General features: G+C 40.2%; 1 protein-coding gene across 1 annotated transcript in view; it reads left to right on the forward strand.

Annotated features, from left to right (window-relative positions):
* The first annotated feature begins 2,414 nt into the window (after window positions 1-2,414).
* LOC126342131 (peripherin-2-like) overlaps window positions 2,415-20,157 on the forward strand; it is a 52,970-nt gene continuing 35,227 nt past the window's right edge. Inside the window, exon 1 of the mRNA XM_050001832.1 lies at window positions 2,415-2,560. Within this exon, the coding sequence (XP_049857789.1) occupies window positions 2,415-2,560 (146 nt within the window). The remainder of the gene's footprint in view (window positions 2,561-20,157) is intronic.

Below are 20,157 nucleotides of genomic sequence, written 5' to 3' on the forward strand. Positions count from 1 at the left end.
CATTAGGTATGAGAGACGAATACATCAAAAATTTTAAATGTTCCCAAAGAGGAAAAAAATCCATTTGAATCAAAGCTGGCGATCAGTATATGGAACAGATTTCGCTTGACCGACCCAGCTGTTATATGATGAATTATATCATGAATGTATACTCTTTCGAGCAATTTTATATGAAGATGAAATTTGTATATGACAGTTAGTCATTACCTCTGTATTATAGAGACCGCCAAACCACTGTGATTACTTTAGAGTTAGTCACAATAGGGAACTGTAGTACTAGTACATATGAAACCAAATGGTTGTATCACATGTTTGCTGCTAGTGCAAGCATTTCTACTGATGCCACTAAGGCGACATGTGCGTCGATGATGATAATACAACACCTAATCCTACAACGGATAAAATTTTCGACCAGTCCGGGTATCGTACCTGAGATCCTCGTATTGCACTCACTCATGCTGACCACTGAGTATTCGCCTACTCAGCCGGACTAACAGTGCAGCTGCCATACTGCGTGAACAAGTACGATTAAAATTTTAGTTTGCATAACAGTGAAAGAAAATTAAACAGAAAAAAAACTTAAAGGAAGTAAAATCGTAAGAGAATGCTGAAGGTCATAACATTAGACTCGATGTTTGTTGGGCCATTTTCTCTTTAGCGAAATACAAGCGATTTGGCAATACCGCCACAGCATAATTTAGAAAAGCCGTGGCGCACCAGTAGCCTAATACGTAGTAAAAAATCTAAAAATAGCTGTGACCACGCCTTTTTCACTACACCGAAAGAAACCGACATCTGAGAAGAAACATTTCTTGCAAAGAAAAGAAATGCACTAGTATTTAACAGCTTTTAATCCAAGTCCATTCCTGATATCGAATCAAATTTATTAAGATACATATGTAACACGTGCAAAAATACATGAAACATTTGAGAGAGATCTGTCTATAGGCTTCATATTAATTTCCGAGGATGATTGCCTATCGAAGTTGCTGGGTGTAAACGATACATATCGAACGTGCGATCGCAAATCGATCAATCGACTCCGGTGGCGGGCGTTTTGATCAGTTATTTGTGATCGTCACTTTTATCTGTTTTCTGTCGTGCCCTTAGTTGCTCTAAATTAGATACCTACGCGAATTATTTATGAGTTGCTAAGGAAACCCAGACGATTTATGTCGTTAGTGAGCGGGATGTCTGGTGTTCTTGACGTGTGTTCGGCGGATTCCCTCAAATGGAAAAATCTAATTCCATGTTTTTCCACCGTAGAAAATTGTTCGACTTTTTGTCGCAAATATGGAGTACTACCGGACGAGGAAAAAAGAGACTGTGTAGACTTTAGTGGTGCGAAGTGTGTAAAACTTCGTAAGGACAGTTTCTATGCTGAAATACCATTACAATTTCATTGCGGACAGTGCGGAAAACGAAAGAGTAGCAGGAATACATGGTTCTACTCTTCCAAATTATCCATCCACATCATCGTAATGGAATTTCACATGACGACAACACCGATGACGAGTAAGGTAAGTCGTCTCCTTTGTAATATCAAGTACTTTCGTAACGCTCTTCTTTTGTCGTTGCTGTAGTGACGACCGTAAACATAACGCACGCCACTAGAATCGCATGACCGATTTACAATCGCACGTTCGATATGTATCATTTGGACGCTGCGATTTCGAGAGGCAATTATTCTTGAATATTACCTTAATTTCATTCCAAATTTATACGACACTTATGGACAAATTGTATGCCCTATCATAATTGCGTGACTTGGAGAAGTTGGTGACAAAAAATTCGTTACATGTATTTGAATGCTCCCTCCATAGATATTCCTACTCTATGTAACGGAGAACAGTCTTGTCCTTGCTAATGATAACAAAGACATCTGTATTCATTACTAATTTTATCTGTGCAGTCCACAGATGCAGCTTGTGGGATGCGACTCTCGATAGTGCCCTATTTGTTCGGCGATCAGCCTTCTTCTGTGTCGTTAAGAGACTATTTCCATGGTTCTAATAGAGACTACCCTGTCACAGCAAACTCTTCATGCTGCGACGTATATTTTGCTTTTTCTTAACTTGGTCTCTTTGATATGTTCTATCGGAGTAATAGCAACCGGCATTCACATCTGGGTGAAAGTTGGGTCGTATCTGAGCATGATATCTATCAGCGACGGGTACATGCTTCCCGTCCTACTGTCGGGAATAGGGACGGTATGTTTGCCGCCGAGCTTCGCGGGACTAATAATGAGCCGCTGGGCGAGACCTAGGAAAGCAGACATGCGAATAAACAAGTGGCTGTTTTGGTATGCTGTCACGGCTGCAGTGATTTCTCTAGCGATACTGATTGTAACGCTTATATGCGTGTTTCATTCTATTTATGACAACAAAAGTGTTCATCACGCTCTTTTAAAGGCTATGAAAGAGTACGCTACAAATGCGCAGATGAAATCATCGATCGACATTCTCCAGATTACGTTCAAATGTTGTGGGAGTAAGTCGTACAAAGAATGGTTCTACGTTTCGTGGTTTGATCCTCAGCTGGGCGGCGTTGAACTAGAGAAGTAAGTCCAAAAGTACAATTTTAAATTACTAAATGTAGACTTGTTCAGTAGATATCATCATTGTTGGGATTTATTACTCACTAAACTAAGTCTCGGGCTACGTCACCAAAAAGTGTATAGATGTAATAAAAAGTTCTAAGTAAGCAACGGAAAGCTGGTGTAGACGACGTGTATCGTTAGTCTACAGGGAAAACGTGGTGATTGCTACCAACATTTTGTTACACAACCTGCTGTTTACTTTATGGTGCCTAAATAATAATGCGAGCAGTAAATGGCCAGATGTTTTCAGTAAACAGACGATTTCCCATCTCGAGTAATGCACATATTCTAAATATGACTAATTTGGAGGTAATTAAAATTTTCTTTGTTCTTCTCCATAGATATTCAGTTGCGTAATCTTGATAGGAGATGAGAAGGCATCTGTTTTGTCAACAAAGCTTTTGTTATATAACTGTTGGTGCGAATTTTCTTAGAAAAAGTCTAATGATTTTTGTAGTTGAACTACGAGACCTCATTTTCTAAGTTGCACCTCCCAACGGCAGGTTCTGAGAGTCTCTTCCTGACGTGCTGCGTTTTCATGAGACAAACTTCCGCAATACGAAAACAGGTTTTCGCTGTCGCTTTTCCACACAAGCGAAAATACCAGATATTGGTTTTCCGATCGTCAATTGTTTTATACGAATGAACTCTCGAAATCTTCTTTTCCGACTTATAGATGTAATAAAAAGTTCGAAGTAAGCAAGGGAAAGCTGGTATAGTGGATGTGTACCGTCGGTTCACATGTTTACAGGGAAATCGTGGTGATTGCTACCAACATTTTGTTACACAACCTGCTGTTGTACAGAAGGAGGAGGACATTACTGTTTAACGTCCCGTTGACAACGAGGTCATTAGAGGTGGAGCGCAAGCTCGGGTGAGGGAAGGCTGGGGAAGGAAATCAGCCGTGCCCTTTCAAAGGAACCATCCCGGCATTTGCCTGAAGCGATTTAGGGAAATCACGGAAAACCTAAATCAGGATGGCCGGAGACGGGATTGAACCGTCGTCCTCCCGAATGCGAGTCCAGTGTGTCAACCACTGCGCCACCTGGCTCGGTGTGTTATACAGAAACCACAAGGCAGATATAAGAGTAGAAGGCCATGAAAGTGGTTGGGAAGGGAGGGAGACAGGGTTGTAGCCTATCCTCGATGTTATCCAATCCGTATATTTAGCAAGCAGTAAAGGAAACAAAAGAAAAATTCGGAGTAGGTATTAAAATCCATGGAGAAGAAATAAAAACTTTGAGGTTCGCCGATGACATTGTAATTCTGTCAGAGACAGCAAAGGACTTGGAAGAGCAGTTGAATGGAATGGACAGTGTCTTGAAAGGAGGATATAAGATGAACATCAAAAAAAGCAAAATGAGGATAATTGAATGTAGTCGAATTAAGTCGGGCAATGCTGAGGGAATTAGATTAGGAAATGAGATATTTAAAGTAGTAAAGAAGTTTTGCTATTTGGGGAGAAAAATGGCTGATGACGGTCGAAGTAGAGAGGTTATGAAATGTAGACTGCCAATTGCAAGGAAAGCGTTTCTAAAGAAGAGAAATTTGTTAACATCGAGTATAGATTTAAGTGTCAGGAAGTCGTTTCTGAAAGTATTTGTATGGAGTGTAGCCATGTATGGAAGTGAAACAGGTATGATAAACAGTTTGGACAAGAAGAGAATAGTAGCTTTCGAAATGTGGTGCTACAGAAGATTACTGAAGATTAGATTGGTAGATGACATAACTAATGAGGAGTTATTGACTAGAATTGGGGAGAAGAGAAATTTGTGGCACAACTTGACTAGAAGAAGGGATCGGTTTGTAGGACATGTTCCTAGGCATCAAGCGGTCACCAATTTAGTATTGGAGGGCAACGTGGAGGGCAAAAATAGTAGAGGAAGACCAAGAGATGAATACACTAAGCAGATTCAGAAGGATGTAGGTTGCAGTACGTACTGGGAGATGAAGAAGCTTGCGGAGGATAGAGTAGCATGGAAAGCTGCATCAAACCAGTCTCTGGACTGATGACCACAACAACAGGCGGGTTAAAATAACAAGGTGGTTGACAGACACCGAATGGGGCGATATTGTCGGTTCGCCGTTACCCACGCCTAGAGCGGCTGTGGTGGAACACCGACAACACCGGCTTATAGTCCGTGGGACGAGTGGTTGGTACTGACAGTTCCGGCGGGCAGACGGCGCTGTTGCCGAACGTGGCTCACAGCACGCGGCGCCCTGTCTGCTACACGCATTCTCTAGCAGCAGAAATAAAAGCGAGAAAAAAATACAAGTCGTGCTGGTACGCGTGAATTTATTTAAAGTTGATGCTTGAAATATATTAACTTGAAAACTGATAAGAGCTATTTAGTACAAGTATCTAAGATGCTGAAGCATAATAAAGTTATTTGTTAAACTTCACAACTGAAATGAAAACTATTTTCGCAAGTTGTTGAACATTAGCAGTTTTGGTTTCCATTGTTAAGTATTAGCATTATTAATTTGTTCTACTACAAGCTACAAAATAATTGGTCAGTGTATTAAGAGCAAAGTACTCACAATATGATGATCTGCTTGTAGATCGATAGCAAACTCCCTCCTTACATTCCTGAATACGTTGTAGTTACTGTAATGGAAAAACACCACTCACATCACTGTCAGAATCTGATTTGACATTGTCTTCCTCAGCACTACTCGAACTATCACTGCTCTCTCCTAGATGTATAATTAAATTTTCGATGCATTCTTCCACAACCCCTTCGGTTTTGGCCACCTCTTTGATGGCACTTGCAGTGCTGTTTACAATTTTAGCCCACGTCTCGCTTGTCACTTTATTGATAGCTGCTGGAAGGAGAGTTTCCACTTCACAGATCGTGAATTTTTTATTATTTGCAGCAATGTAATTTTTTATCTGCGCCCACACTCCTTCAATTGCATTGTAGTGACAGTGGTATGGAGGAAGCCGAACGATTTCATGCCCGTGCCTTTTAGCAATATCGTCAATTACATATGTTGGAAATTGGGGTTTCTTTTGTGCCACAATTTCAAGCAGTTCCGCCTTCCTTAAATCTTCTCTGAAATGTACTTTTCGCCGTTTCAACCACTGAATGATATGGTCTTTTTTTGTTGCCAAGGTTGGTGCCTTATCGTGAACATCGGAATGATAAGGCGCATTGTCCATAACAATCACTGATGGACTTGTCAGATTCCTCATAAGCGATGTCTCGAACCATTCTTGAAATACTACACTGTTCATTTCTTCATGGTAATCTCCCGTCTTTTTTGACCGAAACATTTTCAAGCAGTTTGGCACAAAACCTTTCGATGTTCCTGCATGTAAGACAATAATACGCCCTCCTTTGCCAACAGGCACTGCCATTGTCCCCTCGGGCGTTCCATCATTCCAGCCTCTACGTGAAGAATGGCTGGCATTGACCCAAGTTTCATCTAACCACACTATACTTTCGAATTCCACACCCATGATCCTGCACATAAATCTGCACCGTCATGCAACTACATCTGTCCTTTCCATTAATATTTCGCGTCCGTTAAACAGTGAATAGCTGAAGCCTGTCTTTCAACACTGTACGCAATGAAAATTTGCTCCCTTTAAAAAGATCGTCTTTCTGAAGCGACACCAGTAATTTAGATAGAGTGGGATGTTCCCTTCTCTTCTAATAGCTGTATATATGACGACGACTAGCGTCTTTCTGAAAATCGTCCAAAGCTGTCATCTGCTTATTTCTTGGTCGCTTCTTTCCTGGTGTGTGCAGCTTTGTTGTGCCACTCTCGTCACAATCTACACTATACTGTTCTTTCCCTTTCTTTACAACAGTGTTCTTACTTATTTTCAATGCTGCTGCAGTTCTCTTCACAACCTGGACAACAGGAATTAAGGGCCCACCTTTGTCCTTTTCTTTCTCTTTTTGGCTACAATAATTCTTTTGCATGTTGTAAAAGGAACAGCACAAAGAAACAAAGCATGTGACGAAAACGATTCACAAATGTTACGTTATTGACCATAGTTTATTACATTCTGTAAAGCGATAGCATAATGAAGAAAAAAAAGAGGCAGCAACTAAGCTCGTTATCTAGTTGTTTGTGGCTATGGTAACTCTGTTGTTGTGGTCGGGATATAGTCAGCATGATTGCTGTCCAATTCAGTGTAGGAGATGACTTCTTCCTCAGTGTGATATTTCTTCATCACCTTCACTGGACAAACGTCAATCATCAAACATCACTGTCACAAAAACGGTGGAGTGTCTACACGGGTTCGAAAGTCGATTGTAAAAAATGAAGTCCGACATTTGGGGTCACATTTCGTGCATCGATGTTAGTGTTTGTACGATCAGTATCAAGCGGTGATAGCAAAATCGGTTAACGGGACCCTTTGTTGGGAGTATTTGTTTTGTAAATTAAAAACCACCTTTTCTTGCGGCAATGAATTTCAATTTCCTATCCACGTTTCGCCCGTTTTACTTTAAAGCATCCTCAGTGTGATCTAAAATGATACAGTTTTTATTTTGATGTATGTTCTTTGTAGATTATAAAATAGTTCTCGTTTTTTGTGTAAATAAGTGATTGCTTACAGTACTTTACGTTTTTAGTTGGCATCTACGTTCCTCTCATGTTAGAGCTCGCGCTGTACCTTCTTTTTCGAAACACAAGCACGTTTTCATGTTACGAAATTTTTTCTTTACAATTTCCATATTGTTTTCCCTTATTGTTGTTGCACGTTAGTCTTCTGTCACTAGCTGTAGATGTTTGATCGAAAGCTGTTATTAAAAAATGTAACCACTTTGAATTCACGATATATCTGATCCTGTTTGGTTTGTTTACGTAACATGTTGCCCACCTAACGATGTCTGTTATTTTATTTATGTGTGTGTGTGTGAGTGTGTGTGTAGTGAATGATTGGGTACATGTGTGTGTGTGTGTGTGTGTGTGTGTGTGTGTGTGTGTGTGTGTGGAGAGGGGGAGTGGTGGTAGGGTGGGTGTATTGGTGGTTATTCAGTGCGAGTTGTAGAATGTTGAATATGATCGTAATAGCTGACAAGAGAGTGGTTGAAAGTTTTGATGTTCAACTGTATTGAGCTTTGGTATAAACTATTTTGTGGAGGGGTTCATGGACAAGTGAGTGGGAAGACATTGGGTGGTATTATTATTATTATTATGACAATAATCCTCTGTCGGAGTGCTACTCTACTGTCATATGTGCTAGTGTGAACAATGAGTTACTTGGCATGTGCGCGTGATTATTCAACAGGGTTTTCTTTCCTACTTTGGTCTTCTGTATGTGGTAATTTTCTTGCAGGGCTAGGAGGCGTTTTTTATTGTTAATTTTTTTTATTTTTGTATTTTCTTCTCCAGAGTTAGTTTGTCATTGTGTTTTCTTAAGTGTTCTACGTGGAGTGGTTTGTCCCATACTTACTCTGTTATTGGTATATCCTGCTTTTTGGTGTAGATTCTGTTTTGGGAGCCCTGTGTAAACGTAGTATTTCTTTGAATCAACGATCTCTCTACCACTTGGACTGAGAACTCGGATCACAGAGCGAAATAATTTTTTTTTTAATTATAATATTTGGTACATTCTACATCACTTGACAGGAACAATATGTGACGAATAACATCTGAATAGTTTCATAGTTGTATAAATGTTTAATAGCACAGTGCAGCGTGTTATGCAAAATAAGACAAATGATTTCTGGTTCAACATTGGTTAATTACAATTATGTGACTCACACTTAATTTCGCCCTTTATTATAAATTAATACAAAAGAATATTCATTGAGAGGTCTTTTGTTTTTACTAAGATTTTCGCTTTGGAGACGATGTAGGCGTGTAGAGTTATTTTTTTTTAGCCAAGTTGCCTCTTGATATCTCCTTGAGCAACCAAGAAAAAGGCGGCCTTCAACGCATTATTTCCAGAGACTGATGGCAACAACGCGGATTAGATAGGTGTGTTCATGGCACAGCTCATGATTAAATCTTAGGTGAGTAATGGCAGCCATAGAAAGTCTACATTATATACATTTTTTACTGCATGGTTTTGCTGGAAGCGATGGTACAATATTGGTATAGATTTCCCATTAGTTACGAATGAGAATTTTGCATCTTTTGTTCATTTGCTTCCTTATTTTTATTTTGATGTTATTAAAAGGACATCAACAGTTGGTATTTTATTGAAGTCCTCTGTTACTGTACACAATGCTTTCTCTATTGCCCAATATAAAAACAGTGATTTTTTTTCTGTTGCGTAACTTTTGTATTACACAGAGGATGCCGTGCATGATATAATTATTTGTGGTGTCTATGTACTGGTATTTTATCAGCTTCGAGGCCAATCGTGAAATCTGTTTTTTCCTCGAGCCCTTTTGATTAACTTAGGGTCTGTAAGATGGCACTGAGTTCCACGGTAAGGGCTGTTGCTTCTGATGGCAATTTAAACACAATCCCTTACTTCTTAGTGTCGTCTAGAAAAGCGCTGCCTGTTTACCTTCTTCATTGAAGTAGTTTCGATGTACTGGTATAGACTACCTTTTCTGTCGTCCAAGTGGGTATGGAATACGTTACGCTGTTACTCATGCCGTATTAGCAGACTGGCAGAGGGTTACGACGCTGGGACGACCCTTGTGCTTAAGGACGGAAATTTGCTGTAATCTACAATGGGTGAGGAGTAAGTCGATGACGTAGAGGCAGAGTTGAGAATTAAAGGCCTGCTAGAGGAGGAAAGTTCCCAAAGCTGAGGCAGTGGACTGCGAGTTCATCTTGTAAAACTGAAGCGTTACAGGAGGAATTTCACATTTCCTAATTGTGCGTGCCAGATGGGGTGATCAGGTCTGCCTCTAATCAATATAATTTTTTCACTATTGTTTTAATGCTGAACTTATATGGATAAAGTCTGTTAGTACTCCGCACATTTTACCAACGCCGAGTGTGTTCATGCAGGGATGATTTATTTGGTCGGCGATACTGCCAAACCATTTGCATTTAGCCACTCCCAGATATTTCTCATAGCGTCACCCATTTTATGTTGGCACTCTTTCATATGTTTCACATTTACTGTAGTAATACCTGAATCTCCCATTGGACAGGATTATGTAAATCAGCAGCGAATACATTCAATAGCAAAGGATAGATAACTGAGACCTGCAGTAGTCCTACAATTGTTTCTCTTGATCATATACATTTTCTCTTATCCTTGTCGATGAGTCTCCTGTTAGTAACGGACAACGGTTGAAAAGACTGTAGTCGAGATTATAAGATTTTGAAGTTTCGTTTCTAATAGAGGAATCAACACATTTTCATAGGCACTGGAGATGCCTGCGTACCCCACCAGAATGTAATTATTGCCTGTTAGAGCGAAATGAATATCGTTGACTACCTGCAAATAAACTAACTTTTGTGCTATGTTCTTTCCTCAAAACTATTTTACCCTTAGGCAGGACGTTCTGGCTTTCCTTGCGCTTTTTCCAAGTGATATTGACAAGGTGATTTCTGAAAGGCTGATATTTTGTCGCTGTTGACTTTGGTGATTATAAGCTCCACGGTGTCAGGTGTGATGCTGTACGCTATATTTTCTAGGAATTTCTACGATGAGACATAAGATTTCTTCTATCCATTATGATTTCTAGTTTTGACAGATAGGTTGCCATAGAAATCTCCTCTTCGTATCTTACTTGAGCGTTTGACAATGGCTCTGACTTCAAGATGACAAGGTTACTTGTAGCTTGTATCTCCTAACGATTTTTTTCCCTCGTTAATTACTTCCTCGTATTCTCTGTCCAACCAGTGTGTTAATAACTTACTGAATGGTTGAAATGCACTGTTTTGTGGAATGTTACATTAAAATGCTGTTGTGATGCACTTGATAAAGTTGGTATAATCTGTCTTCGTCTGCCAACTTTCCTTTAAACATTCCGTTGTCTATTCATGGCACTCAGCCTAGCCAACTATTCAAATACTCCATTTACGACAAAGGCAGACTATATTGCTTACGACTGAAGTACTTGACATCTGATATAGGTAGGTGATTAGGTGTCAGCGATCCTTGGAATACTTCTCAACTGAGGTAATGAGTGATATTGGCTGTGGAGAAGCCGAAATTTACGTTGCTGTCACGTTGGTTATGTTTTGCTGCTCTTTATGAAGTCCTGTTGTTTAAGACAACCAAACAGTCCCCTCATTTTAATACAATAGTCTGTCGTTATGGAGTAGGTCCCAGAACGAGTAATGGGTATTAACATACCCAACGTTAACTGTTTGGTGTTCTGTTGAATTAAATCATTCTTTTGGTTGATGACCGGTGCTGTTTCAGTCTGGCACTCAACGGAGAGAAGATCCCACATCCTAAAGGACTCGCCAGTAACATCTGTGGTGTAGGTGTACGAGGTGTGTTCAGAAAATAAAGGGGATATTTATATTTTGGAAATAAAATATTCCTCTACATACGAGTTATCCCCTTCATAATGTTCCTCACTAGATGTTATACACTTATGCCAGCTTTTTCTAATTCCCGCAACACTTCTGGAAATCGATTTTGAGATAGCTCTTAGCTTTCTCTGCAAAGTGGTTTTAATCTCATCTATGCTTATAAAAAGGTTTTCTCTATTTCTGCTAACAGAAAAAAGTAAAATGCGTCCAAGCCTGGAAATGTTGATTTAAGCAGGTTTATTGTTGTGATTCAAAAGCCCTGGCTTCTTACGCCACAAATATGGGTGTTACAGCGCTTTGAACTTGTAAGTAATACTACTCATTGATCGTTCGACCTTGTGGCAAGCTCTCATGGTGCACTACGCTTTTAACACCGAAGAACACAGTATGCATAATCTTCGATTTTGACTGTACTTACTTGCCGAGCTTTCATTGTTGATGGTTCAGATTGCTTTTCCACTGGGGCCATTGAGCCTTAGTTTCATCACATCTGTACACCCATATTTATCATCTATTATCACACATCTCATTAGTTCTGCATCATTGTTGACAGAATCTAGCGACTCTTGAGCAAGTACACTCGCCCCTATTCTGGTTCGTAACTCAACAATTTCGGAAAAGATTTTGCGGTCAGAAGTGTTGTAACCAAAACATTCAAAAACATTTCATCCCACGAGCCAGTTGATACAGCAGATTCTTCAGCGATTTTGCTGATGGTGTTTCGGCGATTGTTCCTAATCATTTTCCAGTTTCCACGATTTCATCGTTTAATGATGTGCTGGGCCGTCCAGGGCTGTTGCTTTTCTTCGTCGTCTTCATGACCCTCTTCGAAACTTAAACCCTTGTCTTACTCATAGCAGATCCGCTGGAAGCAATATATAACATTTCTAAAACTTTGCTGCACTACATTTCGTTGATCTAGTGATATTTGATAAACGTTCCCTGATTCATTTTTATAAAAAATTAAATAATCTCCGATACTACTAGGACACATTTAACCTGACATCTCACACCCGAGTGAACATCCGATAAGACTAACTCTATTCTGATACTTTTCAAATATGTTTTTCAACGCGACAACTACAAAACTGCTCTAGTCAGATTAATACAACACTCCATATAGCAAAATTCTCGTTTTTTTAACACGCCTTGTACCTATTATTAGTACTATGTTTGTAGTCTGTAGACTTACTCATATAATTTAACAGGCAGCGCATTAGCTTGCGAGGCACGTAAGTGAACCAGACGCAGATCGAATTCACGATCCGAATAAGTGACCGTTGGCCTGGTACGCCGTGCAATGTGGATTTTACGTTTATTCCCATGCTCCTTTAGGTAAATGCTTGGCTGGTTCCTATCTCCGCCTCAGAACGCACGATACGCAAACAGTTACAATGAGTTAATACACAGAAAAAATTTTGCACAATTCACAGAGAATTGGCGCACAACTTCCCTTCCTGTGATTAACTGACGATTGTGGTGACAGGAATGACATAGGAATCCAGTCACAAAAAAGTTATCTATTAAAATAAACTGAAACTGAACGCTAGGAAAGAGAGAGAGGTTTGCATTTTATGCCACGTTTAATGAACTTAGTACGACTTTTGCACCCATCTATTTGGTAGCTCTGAACGACGTCGTAGCCATAAAAAATAAGCAATCTTCTGGTTTAAGCAATGGAGATATACTGGTCCACTTTATCAGCATCAGGACACTGTCATTATTTGTCTTTATAGAGCATGGATTTCGCTGCATGATACCTTTGGTGTAATTCTCCACTAAAGTTGTCAGATGCTACAAAGAGACTCTCAACTAAGTCCTTGACGAAGCTGCAGTGTGTCTGTGATCCTAACTAGACGTCAGGACTTGCCTCTTCCGACACTTCTAATACTGTTTTACAAATATTGCTGATGAATTCTTCTGTTCAAAAAATGGTTCAAATGGCTCTGAGCACTAAGGGACTTAACATCAGAGGTCATCAGTCCCCTAGAACTTAGAAGTACTTAAACCTAACTAACCTAAGGACATCACACACATCCATGCCCGAGGCAGGATTCGAACCTGCGACCGTGGCGGTCGCGCGGTTCCAAACTGAAGCGCCTAGAACCGCTCGGCCACACCGGCCGGCTGTCTTCTTCTGTACTTAGGGCATTGTTTCCTTGTCTATCGGACTGCGTGGATTGTAGCGGCCTGGGGCAGACTATGTTTGATGAGAAGCCATAACTTCTGATGTGAACAATTTGTAGCAGGAGAAATGTACTCTGGTCGTAACTCTCCGAGTGGAACAATAGCAATATTTTCTTCCTTTTTTGGTGCGTTTGTCGTGGCTGAAATTATTATTCCTCAAGTTGTGTGCATATAGCTGGGGATGATAATGCTTCTATCCGAGACTTCCACTACGTGTAAGTACACACTGTTGCTTACCTGATAGGAACATTATCGCATTTTGATAGATTTTAACAGCGGATCCCAACGCCACACTAACGTATGGTCATTTACCACATTTGTCAGCATCCTGCTTATATGAAACACCTTCGTACGCCATCTTTCTTTTAATTTCTGCCTGTCGAATGTGTTCAGTGCATCTACGATTGATGTATGCGCTCAGGGGTAGTGAGGGTGTGGTCCCGTTGCACTCCCTGATGTCATGCGGGCACACCTCTGTTGACTGCGGCACTGCTTACTGTTTACCGTTGTGTCCAGACGTTAGCGGCTGAAACACTGCAGGAATGCACTGTTACACGACTTTATAGGCCAGCGAACTCCGTGAATATAAACATTATCTTTTCTTCTCTGTGATTTGAAGGCATATGAACATATATAAGAAGGGGAGTACATCTTTCTAAAAAATATTTTGACTGAGGAGACTTTAACTTCACTTCTTATGGCTCTTAACTTTTCTTGTTATCATAGTTCAATTGGCACATTTCAAATACCTCGCTTAAGTGCCATATGTTTGGTTTATGTCTTTAGATGGTAATTTAACATAAGTTGGTGGTCGACTAGGTAACTGACTGGCTTTCCGGAGTTTAGTACATTAGTACCTTATACGTCGACTGGGGAATATATTCGTAACATTTACGCTCATCCTATCTGCTGCTTGTTAGTACAATAGTTATTCAGACGGTATCAGTTGTAGTCTGTATATATTTGTCTTCCCATTTAACAAACACAAAAGCGGGCCTCTGGCATTAAACCTCATTCAAGTTCACTATGTGTTCGTTTGGATGAAACGTTGCACTGACAGGTATTCATGTTATCATCATGATGGCTTTATCAGCGACAGATGTGCAGGTTGCAGAAGTCCTACGCTGGTGGATATAGCTTCCTGCAGTCTGCCTGACTCTGTCCCCCGTCCTCTGGATTTCCTCCTGTTGACATCTCACATGGTTCAAATGGCTCTGAGAACTATGGGAATTAACAGCTGTGATCATCAGTCCCCTAGAACTTAGAACTACTTAAACCTAACTAACCTAAGGACATCACACATATCCATGCCCGAGGCAGGATTCGAACCTGCGACCGTAGCAGTCGCGCAGTTCCGGACTGCGCGCCTAGAACCGCGAGCATCTCCCATGGTCGTGCTGGATCTGCAGCGGTAATTCTTGTTCAAATATTATTGTGCATTGTTAGCTGTGTGGCTCCGACAGTTGCACACTTGCTATTTTTTATGCCTGATTGAAAAGGTCGATGGTGGATCATACAAAAGTTGGAATTCTAATATCTTTAAGTGAAATGCTAGCAGGTCATGGTGTTTGGGACACAGCAATATTCATCTGGTCTTCCACATAACTGAAACTGTGCACCACGGCAGATGATCGAGTGTTTGAGAAAAAAGTCATCCGTTTTCAAGAGTCTATATTTTCTACACGAATGAAGACAGATACTCGGGGTAGTTTTTAACTTAGTCATTGAAATTAAAAGTTTACCTTGGCAGCAGTTGTAAGCTGCCGGTTCGTGTGATTACCAGCATTGGTCCACCTTGTACAGCTCGTTCATTACCCAACGAGTATCGTGCTTAGATGGCGGTTAAACAGTGACAGAAGGCGTTTTGTATGTATTTCGTTTACAACTGTGCAGCATGATCTTCGTCGAGAGTACATCACTTAATTCCTACAGCTCAAAGCATTCGACGACGGCACAAGTAGTTTCAAGACGTTGGTGTTTAGATCTCCATGATGGTGATGAAGAACAAACCGTAGCATTTAGTGAGCTCTTTCTAGGATTGGAAATGAAAGATAACACTTTCCATTTACGTTTAAAGTTCAGTGATGTAGGTAAAATCTATGTAAGAACATAGGGAATATAGAAGCCACAAACCACAGGCAAGCCTGACAGAGAGTCTCCAAGGCATCACGTGTTTTGCGCTATTTTTTTGTTGAAAAGCTTTGTAATCCGCTCTTTTTTTGCGGAAAAGATGTGCAGCGGAGTATGTTGAAGATATGGAGCTCTGCAATTGCAAGAACACACCGAAGATTTCATTTATCAACAGAACGGGGTGCAAAGTTTGCATGTAAAATCCAGTATCATCACCAGTAAGCCGCCTCAAACAATCAAATTAAATGGTTCAAATGACTCTGAGCACTATGCGACTTAACTTCTGCAGGCCGCGGTGGTCTCTCGGTTCTAGGCGCGCAGTCCGGAACCGTGCGACTGCTACGGTCGCAGGTTCGAATCCTGCCTCGGGCATGGATGTGTTTGATGTCCTTAGGTTAATTAGGTTTAAGTAGTTCTAAGTTCTAGGGGACTGATGACCACAGCAGTTGAGTCCTATAGTGCTCAGAGCCATTTTTGACTTAACTTCTGAGGTCATCAGTCGCCTAGAACTTAGAACTAATTAAACCTAACTAACTTAAGGACATCACACACATCCATGCCCGAGGCAGGATTCGAATTTGAGAACGTAGCGGTCGCGCGGTTCCAGACTGTAGCGCCTAGAACCGCACGGCCACTCCGACCGGCCGCCTCGAACGATCTATCGAGCGTAAGGAGCACACGAATCTTGCACAGTGCCATTTGCTCCCGAGGTTGATCAATCTCGCGGTTTGTGATCGGATGAATTTTTTTGAAGCACACAGTATTAAAAAAAAAAACATAAAGAAGATTCGTGCACATGTGATAGTCATGCCAAAAAATGCATGCAGCGTGATTTGTGGTAAACATTATAAGGTATGCTTCCCTGGTGCTACTCGCAGTAATGTTATCATTCTCGAAAGCACTTTGCATGTCATGCAACGTGTATTGTAGAAGATGACCGTTAACGACCGTACTGTGCAGAAATATACATGGCACGCGACCTTTTTTAACGAACTGACAAAATTGTGGTCACGTCTGTTACTATAGATGCACTTGAAAAAGAAAGTACTAGAGCAGACAAAGTAATTTAAAACACAGCTTAGTGGAATCACTTTATTTCTCAAAGTTGTTGAGGCTGTGGGGTCCACCCAGAAGAAAGTAACCCTGTATTTTGATGGGCAAACATTGAAACGTCCCCTTAGAAAAATTATACAAGACTGTGCTTAAACTGACACAATAGTTTTTAGCGCAACGCAATCTGACTTCCAAAAATCCCTACGAAAGAATGGCCCTGACTAACATTAACCTATACGTTTCACAAATCACTTACCTCACAAAAATCTTCGTTACTCAAGCTACTGCAATACAGCGAGCACCACTACTGCCAGCTAAATAAAAGATTCAAACTACTGAAGGCACTAACTACTGACAGGCATAGTTAGCAAATGAAAGATTTTAATAGAGAACAAACAGTGTATTTACCTTAATAGTCAAAATATATATGGTAGTTCATGACATCCAGTCTTACAAATTACAAAACTCCGCCATTTCTCTCCTCACATCCACCACTGCTGGCGGCTCGCCTCCAACTGCGCACCGCTACGCGCTGTTAACATCCAGCTGCCCAACACTACAATGGCGAGTATTACTACAATGCCAACCAGCCACTGACTGCACACAGCACAGCCAGTGATTTTTCATACAGAGCGCTATGTGGCGTTACCAATAAAAAAAAAAACCTATTCAGCCTACTTACAGCATGCATTGTCACACTTCCTCGTTCCGTAATGAAAGCTCGAGGCAGACCGATATATACTTGAAATCTGCTTCGCCTCGCAAAAGCCACAAATTGACAACATACAACTCCAGACAACCAGTATGTTAAAAATGTATTTCACTTTAAACTGAGAAGTAGACACGTTTGTACATATTAATATCATTTTATACTTAATCTTGCACAGTTCTGTCGCTTTTATTTACATTGGTAATGGAGTGTCTGTGCAAATGATGATTACTTTGTTGAGGAGGCGTTTGGATTGTTTGGGGTACTTGATTTTACGAAGCATACGTGTTTGAAAGTTTGGTAAAAAGAGTAGCTAATTTATTATCCTTTGCACTTCGCGTTGTTGTGTTGTAAGACTGTGGGATAATAAATAAAGTATAAGTGAAATTGATCAATGAGTCAAAGTCCAGATGACTTTCCAGTTTTGAAGTGATATAGCGACACTGTTTTTTGCACTCATCATGAAAAGAAAAGTCCATTTCATTGTTCTCCGTAAATCTGGGACATCCCGTGTAGTAGATTCAATTCACGTAACACAGAATTGGAAAGTATATATATTGCATTTTAGTGGAACTACTTCTCTTGTCCAATTGTGACATATCATATATGCTTGAAATTGTCAAGTTAGGGGGCGATGTAGATTAATGTAGAAACAGAAATACAATTTCAGACAGCTAACACTGCTATTGTACAGCATTTATTGAGATGATAGTTTTCAGCAAACTAATAAGATCTGATGATAACAACATAGTGTGCTGAAACCTGTCATCTCAATAAATACTGCACGATAGCGATCTTGGCTGTTTACAGTAGCATTTCTGGTTCCACTGTAACATAACATTCTCCGAACAAGTGGAGTTTTGGGTAGCACGGGCAGGTAGCTGCAGTTTGACATCAAGTTTACTTTGTTTTAGATGTCTATGAGTAGAATCAGTGCAACGGGTATCTGAAATGCTTGCCGAATGTTAGACGAAGGGTCAAAAGCCCTTTAACAAGGAGTAAATCGCACAATAATCTCGATTATTAATTAATATGAACGGAAAGTTCCCATTGTTTTCCTGAATACTTTAGCTACATAATCTTATTGTGAAGAAAAGAAAGGATACGTGCAGTACCTACAACACCCCCTGGAGAAGGCGTGAGCCCTATCCGAATTTATGGACAAATCACGTTAAACGGTATTCACATATTTTCACACACTTGCAAAAAATAAAACTTTGTCACAATTTAACGATTAATGATTGTTTTAAAAATACGTTGAAGGGAAAACTAACGATCGACAGCACCGCCCTAACAGCATATTTGTTTAACACTCAGAAGCGCTACGTAAATTTTATCCTGATTTTTAAAAAGCCTAAAACGAAAGTCTGTTAATTTCACAGTTATCCACATGTCAATCGTCTACTGAAGTCCAGCTTTATTTCGAAAGGATGATTTTTAGGCAATGAAAGAAGGTTAGATTTAACTGGAGCCATTAGAGACATCTGACTGAAACGGATCATTATTACCTCTACCGCAAAGGAAATTGACTACAGAGAATATATCACATGAAAAATATTCTTCTTAAGTTCTGTAGACTGTAGACATTCCTTTTGCATTTGCGTCTAGAGATAAACTCTAACATTCTCTCACACGCACATACACAATGTGGGGTGTAGATTGTGGTTGGAGCATACCACTGCCCCTATGACGCACAGGACCAAACTCTCGTGATCAAAGGAGTGAGGAACCACCCAAAGTGACCATGCAAATTAATTTTAATGAAAGAATACTGGCATGCAGAGAAAAACGTCTTATTTAAACAGATATTAGTAGTGGTGGCCCAATTTATCATGTAACAAATGTGTAGCACATCACTCACATAGACATATTAACTGGAGGAGCGAACATGTAACTATAAATGGAAACAAATGGTCACGGTAACAATTAGAGCTACTGTCTTTAAACAGGAGAATTGCCACTGAAAAACGGTGAGGGGTTTTAGCTCTAAAGAATAACCCAGGCACAGGTGTTTGGCGAGGGTGAAACAGAATTACGTTAATAATTTACGGCACAACCAATGACTGCATAAATTGTTAAGAGTGCGCGCAGTATTCTGTGGCTGGTAGGGCACTCTTGGGGAGAGTAGCAGTGATGGGGGCTGGGGGCAGTCGCTGTAGGGGAAATGCCATGAGCTGGCGGGGAAATGCCGTTCAGAACTGAAACCTACACTTACATTTTTTTTTATATATATTAAGAGGGCCTTCCAAGCCCACATTTGTATGGTGATCATTCAAGAAGATCAATCACCTCTGCTTTGGTTGGTATCTAAAAGGAATTCCGACGAAAATGCTACGATTTATTTTCACATGGCTTGTTAACCACTTATGACATTCAGATAAGTGCCGCGAGTGGCGAATTTTGATTAAAACCTACACATTTCTTCTGTTGCCATGTTAAAATTGTCCTTCTTTTACCAAAACTCAGCGAAGTTTACACAGTGTCACCACACTAATATGTTGTGCAGAGGCAATTGCAAGAAAATTCTGAAACAGTGGATTATTAAATTTATTACGTGAGGCACTCAGGAAAAGTAAGTTCAGCATCTTAAGAAGAAGCTCATCGTCAGTACAAAATACGTGTAATATCTTAACTTATGTTGTTCCAAAACCTACAGCATTTCTCATTTCACCAGTCATCGATGGTTGGCCCTTAAAAATTACATTCTTTCATCGAAAAAGTCTATGGAATAACAAGGTAGATAATTACGTTCTGCATAATAATCATACGGCAAAATACTACCCTCTTTGTATGCTATCATTTGCCAATATCTAAAACCGTTCATGAATTGTGAGGAATGTTGTGGACATTTCATTCTGCCTTTATTGCTGGCGCGGCACAGTCGCATATGAATGTCCTACGTCAAATTAATTTTCTCGAGACTGGTGACAGATAGAAGCCATCGCACAATTCTAAAGAAAAATTCAGTATGTTAGCTAAATGCCATAAGCAACAACATATTATGTAATATGTGCCAAATGCAAAATCATAGCAACCCCTATTTTTTCATGACAAAGTTTTTCGA

This window comes from Schistocerca gregaria, chromosome 1, assembly GCF_023897955.1.
Source record: "Schistocerca gregaria isolate iqSchGreg1 chromosome 1, iqSchGreg1.2, whole genome shotgun sequence".
Lineage (NCBI taxonomy): Eukaryota > Metazoa > Arthropoda > Insecta > Orthoptera > Acrididae > Schistocerca > Schistocerca gregaria.